The sequence below is a fragment of the Vairimorpha necatrix genome, chromosome 7, assembly GCF_036630325.1.
Source record: "Vairimorpha necatrix chromosome 7, complete sequence".
Taxonomy (NCBI): Eukaryota; Fungi; Microsporidia; family Nosematidae; genus Vairimorpha; species Vairimorpha necatrix.
The window spans coordinates 681,741-700,761 of NC_088822.1; the positions used below are offsets into that span (position 1 = coordinate 681,741).

Consider the following 19,021-nt stretch of genomic DNA (forward strand, 5'->3'; position numbering starts at 1 on the left):
GTTTCAAGAAAGATTTGTGGGTTCTATGGCGATGAAAGTGAGTATAGATAAACTTTCCGCCCTTCAATATCATAGTGGATCGCTAATCAACTATCTAGATAAGATGGCGGGATTGGCGCGCAGGGCGAATGTTCCGGAAGGTGTATTAATTGCTTTTGTACTAAAAGGAATTCCGAACAATATAGCAAATTCGATCTTAATAAATAACAAAGACTCATTATCCTGGGAGTACTTATATAAAGCCATAAGGAATGTTTTGGAAGTGGATGATACACGTCATAAAGAAATTTCGCGTGGAGATTATGTGGATGTAAAAGCGATTAGCTGCAAGGACCACGATAGAAAGATTTGGACTTCTAAAAGGAACAAAGAAAAGAGATGTTTTATTTGCGGAAAGAAAGGCCATACAGTAGCACGGTGTAAATTCAATAGTTACCGTAGAGATATTAGCGAATCCAAGAAACCCCAAGAAGAAGAAGGATAAAATAAGAAGATGGATGTAAAGGAATTTATTTATAATTACTCTGTTGCAAAGGTCAAGGATGATAGGACTACGCTCAAAGAAGCTCACTGAATAATTCGGAAGTTAAATTTAAAGCGCTCATCGATACTGGTGCTGATATAAATCTAATTAGACCAGAGATTTTGCCAAATAAAACCGTTGTTAATCGTTCTAAACAACAGCTTAGGGCAGCCAATGGATCGAAAATAAGGATCATTGGAGAAACAGTAGTTAAAATAAAAATTGAGGGAATGATATTTGAAGATAAATTCATTATTACTAGGGATATCACAATTCCCTGCATTATAGGAAAGGGGTTGCTCAACATGTACAAGATAAATTTAAAATTTGGAAATAACAAAATGGAAATTGAATCTGGACTCTTGGCAAAGGGAAAAGCCATAGGATATCATAAAATTATCACAAAGGATGATAACCCAATACTATTTCAATTATACAAATTGGGGGAGCAAAAGAGGATATTGCGTCCCAAATAGTGAAAGAGTATCTAAAACGTGGAATAGTTAGACATAGTGTAAGCGCATGGAGAAGCCCGATAATTATAGTCCCTAAAAAGAATGGAGACCACAGATTATGTGTGGATTATCGAAGATTAAATGATGCGACTATTAGAGATGCGTATCCAATGCCTAGAGTAGAAGAGTTCATCAACGCTTTAGAGGGAGCAACATACTTTACTAAATTAGATGCTGAATCGGGCTATCACCAAATAGATATGGCGCCTTGTGATATTGAGAAGACAGCCTTTGCCTGTAGAGAAGGCTTATTTGAATTTACCAAAATGCCATTTGGACTTGTTAATGGCCCAGCTACATTTCAGCGGGTGATGAATGGTATATTGAGGGAATTTTTGTTTAAGTTTGTTGTAGTATACATGGATGATATACTAATCTATAGTAAAACTGAAGAAGATCATAAGAGAGATGTTCAAATGGTACTAGAAAAGCTCAAGTCGGTAGGGCTTAAACTTAATAAGGAGAAATGCGAATTTAATAAGACCGAATTAAAAATTTTAGGTCATGTAATATCAAAAGAGGGAATAAGTGTGGACGAAGAAAGAGTTAGGAGCATTCAACAGTTACCAATTCCTAAAAGTAAGAAGAAATTACAATCTTTGTTGGGGCTGTATAATTATTGCTCTAAATTTATTAAAAACAGCCATAAAGTGGTTAGCCCACTATTCGATATAATAAGACTCAAGAATGAGGACGCTGATATTTTTTGGAAAAATGCAGAGAATGATGCAAAATACTGTAAGGCAATCGAAGAGGTAAAACAGGCAATGAAGAGAACAGCTTTATTGACAATTCCAAATTTAAAGGATAAATTTATATTGACTACGGATGCATCGAATGAGGGAAGTGGGGCAACATTGGCTCAGATGGTCGGAGGAAAAGAAAAGATTATTTCTTATTACAGCTCTTTACACTCCAAGACAGAAAAAAACTATTCTACTACTGAGCAAGAATTGCTAGCAGTTATAAAATCGATTCAAAACTTCAGGGAATATTTATTATTGGGGAAATTTACGCTAAAAACGGATCATCAAGCTTTAAAATATTTGTTTAAGTCTAGGAATGTAAAAGCTAGGTTGGCTAGATGGTCATTACTGCTACAAGAATATGATTTCGACATTGAATATATTACAGGACCATCAAAACATACAGATCACCTAAGCAGAGATTTTTAAAACAGGAGGAGATAGTTTCAGAAATAAGTTCAATACAAAGGAAAATAGTTAAAAAAGAAAGGACAATAGTGCTATTAAAGTTTTACCATGATTTATTAGGGCATGGATCAAAACAAAATATGAAATATAATATTGGTCGAAAATTTACTTGGAAGAATATGAGTAGAGACATAGAAAATTATGTAGATAATTGTGAAATTTGTCAAAAAGAAAAACCTCAGAGAAAATTTAGAGATATTATACCATTAGTAACAAAGACAATAGGAGAAATTTGGGAAGTAGACATAGTAGGGCCCTTGAGAGAAAGCGAGCAAGGATATAAATTTTTATTGACAATGATTGATCACTTTTCGAAAATTGCAGAGGTGGTGCCGATTTATACAAAAGATATGAATACGGTTATTTATCTGGTAGATAAACATATAGTCAGGAAGTATGGTATTCCAAAGGCAATTCTATCTGATAATGGTAAAGAATTCAAAAATAATATCTGTGAGGAATATGCGAAATCCAAAAAATTCATCTGGAAATATGGTTCCCCTTATAAACCTACAACCACGGGGCTTGTTGAGAGGTTTAACAGGACAATAGCCATAAAATTAAGGAAGGTTACAGAATTTGGGAAATTTGATTGGGCGAAATGTGTCCCTAAAGTAGTCAGAGCCTATATGCAATCATATCATAGGGCTATAGGGTGTGCACCAATAGAACTCTTAACAGGAATAGTTCCAAATAAGATAGATATACAGGAAGGAATGCATCTAACAAAGGATAAGAAAGAGTTTCAGGAGCAGGCGATTAAGAACTTGGAAGTTTACAGACAAGAATATGACACGGGTAAACAAGCTAATTCTGTTGATAAAGAGGCCATTAAGGTGGGAGATAGAGTTTGGTATTATTTAATTTTACCGTTTAGAGGAAAACTCGAACCAAAATGGGAAGGAAAAGGAGTGGTAGTAGATAAAAAATTTCATTCATATAAAGTTTTATTAGATGATGGAAAGACTGTTACAGCAAGCCGAAATCATGTTAAGCTTTTAAAGGAGGGGTAGTGTAGGAAGTGCTACACATGTCAAATATATGGTGTCATTGTTTTGACATATTTGACATGTCGTTTCTTTAAATATTTTATAATAATTAAACCCATGTTTTTATCCCAACAGTATATATGCTATTTTATTAAAAGTCCAAAGTCCACATATTGTAGTATCTTTCTTGTTATTTTTATCTGATATATTGTCTTTTAAAAAATTAAACTATTTAATAATGCTTTTTTGTTGCCACTAGCAATGCTTAAAAAGCATAAAACTTTTTTATAAATATAAATTAAAAAAACATTATGTTGTATATCCTACAATAACCTACATTTATTTTGAGTTAAAATGCAAATTAAAATTTATTGCGGGGTTTCATAGTAAATATTACTGTTTGGTGCAGTGCAAGTTAAAATACTTACTTTTTGTATTTAAAAACTCAATATTATTTTGAGTCTGAAAAGGACATTTCCAGATATTAATAAATTAATAATTTAAAATTTTCTAAAATGCTCTAATACTTCACAAAATAATCTATAAACAGGATGCTAAAACCTTATGTAAAAGATTTGCTATATTTTATATTCTTAATATGTCTTATTTAGCTATAATTAGATATGAATTTATTTTGAATACAGAGTTTTTAATTTAGATACTTTATCATTACATTTATATTCCGTGAAATTATATTCTTATATTTATAGGCGAAAAATACGCCATTTTACTCTCCATTACTCAATACCAAGGCGGAGAATGCCTATAGAATAGTAGGCGCTACTTCATTTTCTTGCCCCCCCCCCTAAAAAAAACATACATAAAAAGATACAAAATCGTGTTATTTTTCAAATCTAAACATTTTTTTTTTTTGAGGGGGGCAAGAAAATGAAGTTAAGGTATTTTTTGTCGATTTGAGATTTTTTAAATGCCTCCTTCAGATTCCTCATTAAGGGGTTAAAAAAATTTAATTTTTTAATCCTTAATAAGAAATTTAAAGGAAGCTATTCGGGAGCTAAATATCTGCGAAGTTGCTGCTTTAGGCACAATGAAGCAGCAATTGATTTTTTTTTAAATAATGGTCTTCTAAAAAGATCGATTGCTTGCAGACATTGTTCGACATCAGAACGAACTGTTCTTATGAACATTAATGGATGTTCCGGCTAAATTGACGGTAAAGTGTCATGTCCTCAAAACCATGACATCTGTGTTTTACTGTGTTAAAACTTAAATCAGTAAAACACTGCCCCGAACGAATAGTCTAAGGCGGAGATCTCTAACGATCGGACATGAAACGTTGTGTTTCATAAATAAATATAAATAGTCCAAAAAAGTTAGAAGACACCGAGCATGAAGAGTAACTTTAATAACAAATCAAATAAAAAGAAATATAATACAAATATTTTAGAAATGTATTTAAAAAACGGAGATATTACTCCGGTTCATGTCATTTTGAATTCAAAGACATTAAATGAACAAAACGAAAAACGAAATAACGAAGATGACTATATACAAGTCAAAATCAAAGTTCCAGACTCGGACCTGGAATTTACGAAGAAATTAAAAATAATAAAAAACATCGAAAAATTCGATTTCATTCCTTGGTTTAAGGTATTTGAAGAAATAGCCACACAGAACAAATGGAATGCTGAACAAGGCATCATGATACTACGAAATTTAATTACTGATCGACGCCTAGAAGCGGATATTTTCATTACAGATGCAGCAACAACCAAAAGAAACTTAATTAAACATATTTTTGAGCAAGATGCTAAAGAAATGTTGCAAGAAGCCTTTAAGGTAAAACAAATAGATTTTCTTTTTATAGAAAACTATTATGAAAAGATTTACAACAAGATAAGTATCTATAGCGCTTATTACGAAATAAGCAAATCGGAATTTAACAGACATTTAAGCGAATGCTTTTATCAAGGGTTAGGAAGAAACTCTACGTTTGAAATAATAAAACATAACTTAGGCGAGAACGTCTTAAATGCTTATAATCACCTAAAAAATATTGAGAAAATGATTCGAAAGAAAGCAGAAACTAAGAAAATAAACAAGGTGTCTAATGACGAGCCAGTATATCAAGAAAGAGAAGGATCATACAGTAAAAAGTTTTCAAACAAGACGAATAACCCAAGATCTTCGTATATAAATAAATGGTGTTCTATACACAAAACACTAGCCACGACACCAAAGACTGTTATTACAATAAAGACCGACAAAATGAAAATAAGAAGAAAGAAACGAGAGAAAATCTTAAGATAATCAAAGAACCAATAAAAGTAATAAATGGAATTGAATTAGAAGGTTCAATTGAAAAGAAAGAAACCAGATTTTTAATCGATACTACAGGTGCCACAAGAAATTTTATTAGTAATAAAAAGATCAAAGAATTGAAATTATCACCCATTGAAGATGTGGAAATCCAAACAAAATTTGCCAATGAGCAAAAAGAAATAACTAACAAAACAGTACTTGTTAGAATAACATTAAAGAATCTAATGAAAGAAAAATACGTAAGATTTTATATATTAAAAAACAACAGCGATGATGTAATATTAGGAAATGAATTCCTAGTCGCAAATGAAGCAATAGTAAATTACAAAGAAGGAACAATTTATGTAGGAAGTGAGAGATTGAAATTTCTACATAACGACGAATGTTGCGAATTAGACGCAATGTTATTTGAGAAAATGAATGTGTGCAAACAGGTAGATGAATGTGCATTAAAAACAGAAAATAAAAAGAACTTTAAAAAAGATGAAAAAGAAAGAATTTATATTGACAGAAAAATGACTAAAGAATTTATTAAATTTGTCCACGAATTGTCGGGACATTGCGGGCAAGTAATCATGTATTTAAACTTAAAAAGATGGTACAACATCATAAACATTAGAACAGTTATCCGCAAGATATGCAATCAGTGTATCGTATGTAAAGAAAACAAGGATTTTAAACAACAGAATCTAGAAAGAAATAAAATAGATAGCAGTGCACCATTTGAAATAATAAGCACAGATATTTTTGGTCCTTTTCTCCTGGAGGAGTTTGAGGGCGACTCTCTAAACCATAAGGGTTATATCTTGACCATAACCGATGTGTTTTCGAGATTCACGAGAATTTGGTTTGGTGAGAAGTTTAGGAGTGAGGAAGTTATTATGTGTTTAAACGAATGGAGTGATGATTTTGCGAAGCCTAAAGCGCTAATTTCGGACAATGGTCCGCAATATAAAAGTAAAAAAATGAAAGATTATACTAATAAAATACAAATCGAACATCGTCTAATACCGATATATTACCCCCAAAGCAATGGAATTTCAGAACGTATAAATCAAACAATTGCAGAAGTGCTGAGAATGAATATAGGAAAGAATATAAAACACATTATTATGCAAATTGAACATCGGATAAATAATAATGTTAATACCACACTGGGAATTGCGCCTAGAGAAGCAATTTATAAGAATAGTTTTTATGACATTGAGAAAAGGGTTAATGTGCCATTTTTGCGAAACATACCTGCAGTTGAAGTGAACTATAAGCGACGTATCGCAGTAAATGACATTGTATACTTAAAAAATTATAGCAATAATAAACTCGAGCGGAAATACTATGGGCCGTTTAAAGTTATGGAAATCGGTAAGAAAGGAAGTTGGGTTCGACTTAAAGACATGCCCAACTGGGTTCATATTAAACAGTTGAAGCTGTAGGGGGGCAGACTGTCATGTCCTCAAAACCATGACATCTGTGTTTTACTGTGTTAAAACTTTAATCAGTAAAACACTGCCCCGAACGAATAGTCTAAGGCGGTGATCTCTAACGATCGGACATGAAACGTTGTGTTTCATAAATAAATATAAATAGTCCAAAAAAGTTAGAAGACACCGAGCATGAAGAGTAACTTTAATAACAAATCAAATAAAAAGAAATATAATACAAATATTTTAGAAATGTATTTAAAAAACGGAGATATTACTCCGGTTCATGTCATAAAGCTTATCGTTGTGTTAATAAAAAGTGTAGTTCGAAGAGCTCACTTAAAAATGGTACGATGTTTAAAGGGATAAGCGTTTAATTTCACAAAATTCTTAGAGCATTCTATGGCTGGGTATTAAATTATACTACTTACCAAGCAATATATCTTTGCAAAATATGTGAAAATTCATATATTAAAATCAAGGATACAGTGATGGAAATCATTGCTTCTAAAAGCGATGATAGCTACCAAAATGGTCGAACTTCTGTTCGTGTACAATTTGATGAAACCGCCATATGCAACGGGGTAATTGTATCCAATCCTTCTTGAACTTTTGATTCCATGCCTGGAATTCAATGGATTATAGGCGGCATAGTAGAAGGTAATTGTAGAGAATTTGTTCTTGAATTGCTACCGAATCGACAATCTAGTACTATTAAAAACTTTTTTAGACGCAGAGTAAAACGTGGCTCCATTATAATTACTGATGGATACCCTTCATACCCTTCAGCCTCAAGAAATTTTGGGAGTGAACATTACATAGTAAATCATTCGCTTGGATTTATAAATGCAGAAGGAGACCACACAAATAATATAGAAAATTTGTGGTCCCATTTGAAAAATGAATATAGATCGAGAAGTGGGCTTAAATGGCATAGGATAAATTTATTACTAAAAGAATTTGCTTGGAAAAAAGAAATATCAATCATTCTAATAATTATGATCATAAGTGTGTTTATATAAAAATTTTAGAACAGTGTAAGTTGGAATAAAAAAAATTTCTTCTAAATAATTTTTTTTTTCTAGGGGGGGGGCAAGAAAATGAAGTAGCGCCGAATAGTAGTCTATATCTACAGCATTTCTCGGTCACTTAATTTATACCATGACAAATATTACTATGCTTTTTACAATCAATATACAAGATTTGACGAAGATATAAATATTATATTGATGATCTATAAGCAATACAATAAATTTTTTACAAGGAAAATTTTGTGTAATGTCATAAAAGAACCAAACAAATGAATTACAACTGTTGAAAATGTACAGAAAGACTGTTTGTTATATTTTACATTTCTATAAGAACTAGGCAATTTTGATACTTTACAAGACATTATGTTATTTGAAAAAAAAAACAAAATCCCCAAAGTATCATAAAGCCACGGAAACAGTATATTATATGGCCACTAAATGTAATTATATGCTTGCACATGATTATATAAGGCGACACTGATCTGTATCTTCTTACAGTTGTGTAAGCACATTGAATTATTATGCCTAAAGAATTATAACAACTTAGACCAGTAATAAATAGCTACGAACAATTTAAGATACGATTGGGAGTTAAGAATCAATTACAAAATAATGCATAACAAGCCTGTGCACTATTTGATTTAGAAAATTATAAGTCTTAACAAAATCATGCGATAGAAATGAAAATAAGAATAACCATGACTTTCTACCAACACAGGTAAAACCCCCTAGTTAATCGAAGCATCCTATTACATTTATGTATTTACAAGGGCGGATTGAGATTATTTTATCACACCCACGAAGAAGTTTCCTCTTTAATCTCCGACTGAGCATTATACCGAACAAAATTCCCTAAAAAATTTAATCACCACTTGTGTCAAGCAGACATGGATTTGATAATGTTGACGTAAGATATTTTACATAAGAAGACTAAATTATGCAATTTTCTCTGCCTCATCTTTTAAAAGAGAAGAATAAATTTTCTCCGTTGAAAATATTGTAGCACACATAGGTTGTTTAAAACAAGAATATTATTTATTCTGATATTTGGTTCTTTAAAATCATTTTTTTTTAGGTTATGTTTTCACTGGACCACACCTTTGTAAAAAGTATATAAATAATATTTAAGTGTAATCAAATATATTTATTTTTCATTTAGTCTTTATATAATCCTTTTGATATATTAAAAGGATTATAATTGTATCTTTTCGTATGTTGATACAGCGAATTTATTGTAAAAACAAGCATCATACAAAAATAAATCGCCAGAATTGGTGTGTACACAGGAATATCGAAAATACTAAAACAAGATGCGAATAAAGCGAAAGTGACTACTTTAGTACTAAAAAGCCAGTAGTCAAATTCTGGTAAATTTCTTGTTATAGGTTTAAATTGATTGTCTATTAGTTCACTTTCAAAAGTGTCCCCTTCGTCTTGGTCGTAATTTTCGAATGGGTCCGCAATATTTTCCCCTTTAGGCGTTAAAAATAGAATTGTCCCGTGTATCAGATAAATACCCAAGACATAAGTTAATAAATAAAAAGATTCTTTAAAATATATTCTGAGTAGATATATTAGTAGTAATAGGCCAGTGATACCCCATCTGATAGAAGGAAGAGGAGCAAGTTGATCTAAATATATTTGAGTTAACACAGTCAAATCCATAGAATTTTAGAGGGGTAAAAAAAAGGACAATAATTTTTCATTTTAAAATTTCAAATTTTTAAATTTAATGAATAGTTTGAATTTTGAGCGACTGCTTGACGAAGTTAACAGTTTCTCATAATTTTATCTCCTCCTTGCGACGAGGGTAGAAATTTCCCCTTTACATTTATTTTTGAAAGCTGGCCTTTTTCTAAGTAGTCTGAAAAATTAGTAAGTTTTCAAGGGCTTTTTATTTAGGCAGTTGATTTCTTTGGGCCCTTTAAAAATTATGAAGTGTTCTAGGTCGACGACGCTGTCCAAGAAATATTTGATAGACATAAAATGATTATTCAAATCATCCCCTTAATAAAAGTCATCTTTCTCCTTTATTTCCCTTTTTTATATTTATTTTTGCCCTGTTAAGAAATAAATGGATTTGATTATTGGATTATTTATCATACTGGGAAATATAAGTGCATTTGTAGAAAACTATGAGAATTATGACTTAATAAACGAAGTAAATGAATATATAAATAATTATCATACTCTTAATCCTCTGTCAGAACAGACAAGTCTTTATAAAAATGCTTTTAAATATAAATATTTACCACTTGGTCTAAATATAAATTCAGTAAAATTGACCAGTATTTTTTTATGGTGTGCAGATTTGATCAGTGAAAAACATTTCTACAAAATTAATAAAATATTTGATTCTGAGTCAGAATATGAAGAATCTAAAAATGAATGTTTATTTAAAATCAAAATGTGTACAAATAAGAATATATTTGTAAAAGAACTTGATAATAAAGAAACATCAAAAACAAAATGTGAAAAAAAGAAGAAAATTCATTTTTCTAAATTAGATCTTTTTAATAATTTGGTAGAAATGCATTTTTATATCTTTAATACTGATTTTACTAGTAATATTGACATATTAAAAATTTATGAATTTATAAATTTTATAAATTCCTTGAAATTTCTAGAGAAATTTCAGACAAGATTCGTCAATGTTTTGGGGAAGAATCAATATTTTAAATTGACACTTCCTGAATTTTATATTTTAGGAATGTGGTCATATTTAAGAAATATGAATGAGAAAGAGAAGTCTATGGGGATAAATGAGAAAAATATAAGTTATATTAAATAAAACGAAATTTATTATATTAAAAATATAAGTTATATTTAAAATGAAATTTTTTAAAAAAATAAGTTATATTAGATAAATTTATTTTCTATATAAGAAAAAAATAAGTTATATTTAAAATAAAATTTATTATATAAGAAAAATATAAGTTATATTTAAAATAAAATTTTTTATATAAAAACAATATAAGTAATATTGAATAAATTATTTATTAATACATTGATTTATTATATAAGTTTATAAATTAATACATTGATCTATTATATAAGTACTATTTCTTAGATTTAGTGATATATATATTATGGTGAGTGTAGATGACTAAAGTGTTTAGTTTTTCAAGGGTCAATTTAATGAGGCCATTTTTATGAGTTTGTTCATAATTTGTTTGTCTGACAAACAAAGTCCCCTAAAATATATATCATTAATAAACTCTCGACCTTTAATTCGTGTTATATCATAAATATGTCATTCTCTGTTGTTTCCCCTACTCCATTCTCATAATTATACCCACTACCTATTACAAGTCTCTCCCCATAACTCGCCATTTTTATTATTCCCTGTTTATTCTTAAATATTTTATTACATTTCAATTTCCCATCTTCTTTCCATTTGTTCACTACCCCGTCACTCCCACAAGAATATAAATTCCCTTCATTTATAATACAATTCACCGGATAAACTTTCTTTACATTCCCTTGTATTTCAAAATGTGCATTTATTATTATTTCTTCTTTAGTATCTAAATTATGTATCTTCATTTTCCCTTCTACATCACCAATATACAACTTATTTTCTCTAATACATATTGTTCTTATTTGTTTTTTGTTATTTATTTCTCTTAGTACTTTAAAATTCCTTATGTCGTAAATTTTGATCTTATTTCCATAATTTAGTACTAGTTCAGTATTGATAAGTAACGAATTATAAACTTTATCTTCTAGATTTATAGACTTGAAGAGGCCTCTTTCACTGTATAACCAGAGTTTATTGGTGTATCCGCCTATTATAAACATATTTTTGAATGTATTTATGGTACTAATACCAGGTAAATTAAATTTTATTTTTTTTGTGTTTTGTTTATGCTGATCATAAAAATTCAGATTTCCGCATGAATCAGCATAAATCAAGTTATCAAAATTAATAGAATCTTCAGAATATATCAAGTTTTCAGAATAAATAGAATTTTCAGAATGAAGCATTTTGAGGATTGGAGAAGTATTTTGGATTTTATGAATTAGAGATTGTGCATTAAAATCATAGAGATAAATGAAATTATCCCATGAGGATATGTAGATTTTTTGGTCTTTGATAAGTATATCAGAAATGGTATCTTTAGGAGATTCCTTGAATTTTATGACTACCATTTTAGGGATGGAAATATTTAACACATGTTGGATGTCATGAAATTTTCAGGAAATTATTCAAAATTTTACACTCAAAATGAATTAGCATATTACTCAAAACAAACTAGATCTAACTAATTGAAAGTTCAACATGAACTCTTCAAATCCTAGAAGTGTTGTACTTGAGTTGTAATAATCTAATATGTTATAAGTTACACATAATTATTGGGGCAAAAGATGCCCAAGCAAAGTGGAAGACGCCTGGCCTGTGCAGATAAATTTAACATTATCCACGTAGAAGCACATGTGTTACGTATAAAAGTAAAATTATAAAAGAGTAAAGATAACAGGCTTGACATCAAATCTTTAATATGTTTAGATGCTAAGAAATATCTATTAGTAAGCCATATGCTTCTATGTATTACTATAAATACAAATCTAAGTTAATTTCATATGATAGAATTTATAATACAAAAAAGGCCAATGCTTAAAATGATTCTATAAACTCGCCGTACAAAGTAGAGAAAGTTTAAACATATTTCATATGCATTGAGCTACTGCTTTTTACATGTCCAAATGTTTTATACATACTAAAATTAAAGATTGTTAAACATAAATCCCGCACAAGAATAGTTCCTTATAAGATATAGTAGTGACCAAATATCACAGAAAGTACATCAGGGGGTATAAATCCGACCCTACCTTGAAGCATACATCCAGTCTATTGTTTACAATAATCTAAAGTTTATCTCATTCTAAAACGACGACGAGGATACGATCAAGAGAGGAAGAAGTGGCTATGGCGACTGTCAAAGAAATGGTGTCGTTGATTTTAGAAGTTCAAAGTTGAAAAACATAAATAATTCCACAGAAACCACAGTCTATGGTGAGTTGACCATATGTGACATATCTTTAAGTCGTACTAAAATATCTATATTAGATAAATATAATTAACTACGTGTTTTAAGAATAATCTAAAATTTATAGAAAGTTTTCTTAAGTGCCCTTCAGCCCCCCTCTTCATGAATAAGAAAGTTCTCAAAACCATAGAACTAATCAAGAGATCTTACGCCCAGCCTCTAATATTCAATACACTGATAAATCACTTATCATTCCTCTTAGAGTCCTGTAATCCCCTCTATGAGATGACTGATGACTGGTCTAAAATTCTAATCTACTCAGTCACTCCCAACAGAATTCCAAATCAAGGCTTAGACTCGAAAATCCTAAATTTATTAAAAAAACTAAGAAAAGACAAATTAGAAAACGAGTCAAAATTAAAAATACAAATAATCTTATACTACATGAAAAACAGAAAACTAAAATATTCTAATCATCTTATAGTCTACGAATTAGTAACAAATTATATGGAAATTAATGACTTTTTTGATGGTCTAATTATTTCCATATTTTGTTCGTCTATAAATGCGAATTTGTTTGGTTTAGAACAAAATCAGAAATATAGACATGATTCAGTAATACATTTACTTAAGATGATATTGAAATATAAATTAAGTGATATAAATAGATTTATAAGTTTACCACTTTTTATTCAATATGATTTACAATTTAATATTTTAGATTTTGATTTACAAAATGACTTACAGACATTTTGTAAATTAGAAAGTATTTGTTTTTTTGCAAAATTTTGTAAAAATGAAAATTTTATAAAAAAAGTCATGCCTAAAAATGAGATATTTTTGGATTTTCTTGGTAAATTTATAAATAGGGAATTTGTGATTTATAATGAGAAATTTAAAGTTAATTTGTTATTAGAAGATAGAGAGATATTTGAAAAGATAGAAGAAGAATATAAGAAATCTAATGATCCAATTAAATTTAAAAATGATTTACTGGATTTTATTAGTAATTTGTAAAATTAAAATAGACTAAATTATATTTTATTTAGAAAGTAAACTCTAAATTTGTTGTATCTTCCCCTAATAAAATTAATTGTTCTAAATCTTCAGAAATTTCTTTTAAATGTTTTTCAAGTTCTTTATTTTCCATATTTTAAAAAGGGCATAAATTTGAAAGCATCAACTAATTAAATTTAAGCTTAAAAATTTCTAAGCTTAATCTTAATTATTTATAGCTTGATTTATAAGCTTAATCTTAATGAACTTAGGCTTGATTTGATGCTTGATTTATAGCTTGATTTGTGGCTTGATTTGGGGCTTGATCTTTAAGCTTATTATTTGATCCGTTTGTCTTCTCTTTGAATCCTACATATAATAATGTCCCTATAAATACTAATCCAAATCCTATTAGTGACTCAGTCTTCACTTCTATCTTCATTATTATATCTGATACTAGAGATGATATAATATTACACACTACTGATATAATCGTCCTCTCAAATGAGTCAACATTCATTGACAAATAAACAGAAGCCTGAGTAGACAAGACATTAAAGAATATCAAAATATAAAAATAAGACACTAATAAAGCATTAGTACTCTTATAATAACTCCTCTCTACAATAGCAGAGATCAAATTAAAAGGAATATAACAGAAATTTACAGTAAACAAATATTCCCACATAGAAGACAAATTGTCTCTGACTTTGTGCTCAAACAAGACAGTAGACAAAGCATTAAAGAAACCAGAAGAAAGAGCAGTAAAAATAGACCAGGAAAATGTAGTCTGTTTGTCATAATAAAACTGAGTCATAATTCCCAGACTTATAAGACTTTTACCTATCCACTGCATTTTATGATATTTAGTCCTCATTAGAGAAATAGACAAGACGCTTACTATAATTATTTTACAAGAATAATAATTATTAAAAGAAACAGAAGACATTTTCATATAAATAGAAAGAAAATAAAAGATAGTAGAAGTAGTAAACCCACATGTGATTAATAAAATGTATCTGTTGAGGTAAACAACCTTGTCCGTTCTAAAAAGAGCCAGGAGTAAATTTATACAATTTGTAAAAAAATAAATCAGCATACCAGACTTGGTATCTTTGAGGAATAATCTGGAGATGATAATAGTAGAAGAAGTAAGTAAAATGTCAAAGAGAGAATAAGAAAGTAAGAATAAATACATTAAATGGGGAGGAAAAAAAAACAAACAAAAAAACGCCTTTAATTAAAGGAATATGAAAAAACTTGATAAATTTGACACGTGGGCAATAAATAAAAAAAGGATCACTTCGGGCGGGACTCGAACCCGCAATCTTCTGCTTAGAAGGCAGACGCGTTAGCCATTACGCTACCGAAGCTCAGAAGAACGAAATATATTGTATCTAATATTTAAACATTGCACTATGGAAATCCATACTATAAAAATTTATACTATAGAAATTTATACTATAGAAATTCAAATAATACTATATTAAACGTGGTAATATAGAAATTCAAACATAGCAAAAACATGCATTATAGGAAACATGGTAATATAGAAATTTATACTATAGAGATTCAAACATGGCATTTTAGAAATTCAAACATAATTCATTTAAAATATAATAGACATGGTAATATAGAAATTAAAACATAATTCATTCAAAATTTAACCCCTTAAGATGCGCGAAATTATTACTTTGCAAATTGGCCAATGTGGAAATCAAATGGCCACAGAATTCTGGAAGACAATTTTAAACGAACACAATATAAATAGTGAAGGATCTCTCATTTCTAATACAGATCTAAACGACAGAAAAGACATCTTCTTCTACGAATCAGATGATAACAAATTTATTCCCAGATCAATCTTAATCGACTTGGAACCTCGTGTCTTGTCCCAATTGTCGCCACTTTTCAACAGGGAAAACATTTTCATGCCTAACGAAGGAGGTGGCGCCGGAAATAACTGGGCCCATGGATTCTTTGTAGGCCAAAAACATAAAGAAGAAGCACTAGAAATAGTAAGAAGAGAAGCTGAAGGATGTGACGCACTAGAAGGGTTTTTTATGTGTCATTCTATTGCAGGTGGAACAGGCTCAGGATTCGGGTCAATGATCATGCAGGAATTAAAAGACGAATATCCTAAAAATTATACACAAACTTACTCAATATTCCCGAATAACGAAGAATCTTCTGATGTGGTCGTCCAGCCTTACAACTCAATTTTGACTTTACAAAGGCTTTATGAATTCTCAGACAGTGTCATCGTCATGGACAACACAGCTCTAGGGAAATTGACCCTTGATTCTTTGAGAATTGATACGCCGACTTTTCAACATATTAATTCTTTAATATCTACAATAATAAGTGCATCTACGAGTACAATGCGCTTTCCTGGGTATACTTTTGCAGACTACCCATCTTTATATTCTTCATTGATACCTTTTAAAAATTTAAAATTTTTAGTCCCGTCTTATACGCCTTTTACAATCGAAACACTAAGCAAAATCGTCCGGAAAACTTCTTGTGGAGATGTCATGCGTCGTCTATTGTCGTCTAAAACGAGATTGGCGACTTTCGAATCTTACAAATCCACTTCTGCTATCTCTGTCCTTAACATTTTGTATGGTGTCGAAGACACCACTGAAATCCACAAGTCAGTTATGAAAATCATGGACAGAAAACTAATTAATTTTGTGCCATCTATGGAACCAATCTTCAATATCGCCCTTTCTAAGCAACCAAGTGTTTTATCAAAAGTATCGGGACTTGGATTGATAAATTCTACAGGTATTTCTCATTTATTTAATAAAATCATAGGGCAATTTGATAAATTAAGAAAACAAAAAGCTTTTATGGATATTTATAAGAAATATGGAATAGAAGTTGAAAACTTTGATGAATGTAGAGAAAATTTAGTGAAAATATCTGAAGAATACAGTGCGACAGAACTGGTAAATTTTAATAGGCCCGAAATGTAATAAAAAAAAATAATTTAAATTAAAAAAGTATATGAATATAAGAATGAACTTTCATTGCGTAAGGAAAAATTTAATTTCAAATAAAATAGTGCAAATTTCTCTTTAAAACAAATATAACATTCTATGTGCAGTTTTAAGTTCGAAATATCATTAAAATTAAACTAACAATCTAATTTGAAAATTTTCAAAAATTTTATTTTTTTTTAAATGTACCTACTAAAATTTTTTGATGCATTATTAATTACAGAAGCCAATCCTTTTGGTACTTTCATACCTTCAGTAGATTCAAAACTTCTCTTTGGTAATAATTCCAACATTTTCTCAGATTTATTTTCTGCAATAATTCCTTCGTACACAAAAATATCTACAAGTAAGAAAATTACATCGTATTTTTTATGAATTTTTTCTTTAGTAAATTTCGAAAGAACTTGTTTTAAAGCCAAAATGAATTCTTCAAAAGCTTGTCCTAAAAATATTTCATTATTATTAATATTAGAAACAAGAATACAAATTAGATCTTGTTCTTTTTTACAAAAAACAAGATAATCTTCAAATATAAAAATGGGATCTCTGTCTGTTGAACATTTTTTCATTATTTCTTCCAATTTTTCATTTTCAATATTAAAAACTTTTTTTATTAGCGAATTTCCTTTAAAATCTGAAATTACTAAAGCGTAAACATCGATTAAATTCATAAAAGGGGGCTTAAAAAAATATAAAATTTATTCCCACCATGTAAGTGGACCAAGTCCCGACTCATTCAAACTCGCCAACATGATTTTATTTTCTTCATCATATTTTATAACTTTAAATTTGATTTTTTCACCAGTTTTAATAAAAAATCTATTATTTTTATAATTCCAGACCCATGACAATTTTTTATTTTTTTTTTCGTCGTAAATGTAAGTAATTTCAGAATTGTCTGGTAAATTTTCTATTGGAACATAAATTTTATCATAAAAAAAGATAGAAATAAATAAACCTGTTTCGTTTTGGAGAAAAACTGTGCCTTCTAAGATTTCGTCTCTTAGAAATCTATAAAAAATTATATTAAAATGTATTTTGTATAAAATGTAATCTTCTACACATTTCTTTTCTAATATTTGATAATTGTTTTTAATGAATATTCCTAGACCCACTTCTGGTACAAATTTGTTTCTATATTTTAAAGTTAAAATGTTTTGGATAGATTTATCGGTTTTAGAAGAAAAGTAAATTTTTAAAGAATCTTCGAGTTTTGACTCAACGAACATGAGGCCAAAAAATAGCAAAAAAACAAGTACAGAAATTAAACTTTTTAAAAAAAATTTGGAATTTTATTTTAGAGCTAAATATTGATAAATTCTTTAAGTTGTATTGTTTTATTATACAAGATACATTCCATAAAGCCTTTTTGTAATTTAAATATGCCATATTTGGATTATCTTATGGGTAAACTATAAAATAACAGACTGACATTTGACATGTGAATTAAAAACTCAAACAAAATCACAGCTAAGTCTATTTACCCACTAAATCTATGCTTAACAAAATTTGACAAGTTTTTATTTTCAACTACATTTTTTTTGTGTAATTATAATAGCAAAAATCTTCCGAATATTTTTAGATAAATTTCCTCCCTAAAATGGTATCGATCAAAGGACCAAGAAGCGCTTTAACTGATTTTATAGACGAACATGGAATAAAAATCAATAAATTGAAAAATAAACCACAAGAAATAAAAAAAGAAAAAGCACAAACCAAAAGAAAAATTATAAACAAAACACATAAAAAATCTAAGCCTTTTGAACTTGCGAGTAAAAACAACCACTCTAAATCTCTACAAAATATTTTAATACGAAAAATTTTACAAAATGTAAATTTTTACAAATTAGAAGATAAACATTTAGAAATGATTTCATCATTTTTAAGTACAAATAGATCAAATAATACAGAATTAATTAATATTATAATTAATAAATACAAAGAAATAATAACAATCTACGATTGTTCAATGATAAAAGAAGAAGATTATAAATTAAAAATTTTAAAATAAAAAATTTGTCATTGCACCAATGTGGGCAATTGACAAATTACAAAT

At 29.1% G+C, this 19,021-nt stretch overlaps 9 protein-coding genes and 1 non-coding gene across 10 annotated transcripts; 4 read left to right on the forward strand and 6 right to left on the reverse strand.

Annotated features, from left to right (window-relative positions):
- Window positions 1–9,131: 9,131 nt before the first annotated feature.
- Window positions 9,132–9,641, reverse strand: VNE69_07100 (protein RER1 (RER1); the record flags this gene model as incomplete). The annotated part of the gene is made up of 1 exon (XM_065474104.1): window positions 9,132–9,641. One exon carries the CDS (start codon window positions 9,639–9,641, stop codon window positions 9,132–9,134), a length of 510 nt encoding a protein of 169 aa, XP_065330176.1.
- Window positions 9,642–10,050: 409 nt separating this feature from the next.
- On the forward strand, window positions 10,051–10,767 carry VNE69_07101 (putative SP-containing protein; the record flags this gene model as incomplete). Its single annotated transcript, XM_065474105.1, has 1 exon — window positions 10,051–10,767. One exon carries the CDS (start codon window positions 10,051–10,053, stop codon window positions 10,765–10,767), a length of 717 nt encoding a protein of 238 aa, XP_065330177.1.
- A 446-nt stretch (window positions 10,768–11,213) lies between these two features.
- On the reverse strand, window positions 11,214–12,128 carry VNE69_07102 (mitotic checkpoint protein BUB3; the record flags this gene model as incomplete). The annotated part of the gene is made up of 1 exon (XM_065474106.1): window positions 11,214–12,128. The coding sequence occupies one exon, from the start codon at window positions 12,126–12,128 to the stop codon at window positions 11,214–11,216; it is 915 nt and encodes a 304-aa protein (XP_065330178.1).
- A 1,001-nt stretch (window positions 12,129–13,129) lies between these two features.
- On the forward strand, window positions 13,130–13,984 carry VNE69_07103 (uncharacterized protein; the record flags this gene model as incomplete). Its single annotated transcript, XM_065474107.1, has 1 exon — window positions 13,130–13,984. The coding sequence occupies one exon, from the start codon at window positions 13,130–13,132 to the stop codon at window positions 13,982–13,984; it is 855 nt and encodes a 284-aa protein (XP_065330179.1).
- A 247-nt stretch (window positions 13,985–14,231) lies between these two features.
- Window positions 14,232–15,161, reverse strand: VNE69_07104 (GDP-mannose transporter; the record flags this gene model as incomplete). The annotated part of the gene is made up of 1 exon (XM_065474108.1): window positions 14,232–15,161. One exon carries the CDS (start codon window positions 15,159–15,161, stop codon window positions 14,232–14,234), a length of 930 nt encoding a protein of 309 aa, XP_065330180.1.
- A 102-nt stretch (window positions 15,162–15,263) lies between these two features.
- On the reverse strand, window positions 15,264–15,336 carry VNE69_07905. The gene has a single exon. It is a non-coding gene; the product is annotated as a tRNA-Arg (tRNA).
- Window positions 15,337–15,639: 303 nt separating this feature from the next.
- VNE69_07105 (tubulin gamma chain (TBG)) lies at window positions 15,640–16,941 on the forward strand (the record flags this gene model as incomplete). Its single annotated transcript, XM_065474109.1, has 1 exon — window positions 15,640–16,941. One exon carries the CDS (start codon window positions 15,640–15,642, stop codon window positions 16,939–16,941), a length of 1,302 nt encoding a protein of 433 aa, XP_065330181.1.
- Window positions 16,942–17,144: 203 nt separating this feature from the next.
- Window positions 17,145–17,636, reverse strand: VNE69_07106 (coatomer subunit zeta; the record flags this gene model as incomplete). The annotated part of the gene is made up of 1 exon (XM_065474110.1): window positions 17,145–17,636. The coding sequence occupies one exon, from the start codon at window positions 17,634–17,636 to the stop codon at window positions 17,145–17,147; it is 492 nt and encodes a 163-aa protein (XP_065330182.1).
- Window positions 17,637–17,663: 27 nt separating this feature from the next.
- VNE69_07107 (DNA-directed RNA polymerase III subunit) lies at window positions 17,664–18,194 on the reverse strand (the record flags this gene model as incomplete). Its single annotated transcript, XM_065474111.1, has 1 exon — window positions 17,664–18,194. The coding sequence occupies one exon, from the start codon at window positions 18,192–18,194 to the stop codon at window positions 17,664–17,666; it is 531 nt and encodes a 176-aa protein (XP_065330183.1).
- Window positions 18,195–18,565: 371 nt separating this feature from the next.
- VNE69_07108 (uncharacterized protein) lies at window positions 18,566–18,976 on the forward strand (the record flags this gene model as incomplete). The annotated part of the gene is made up of 1 exon (XM_065474112.1): window positions 18,566–18,976. The coding sequence occupies one exon, from the start codon at window positions 18,566–18,568 to the stop codon at window positions 18,974–18,976; it is 411 nt and encodes a 136-aa protein (XP_065330184.1).
- Window positions 18,977–19,021: the final 45 nt, after the last annotated feature.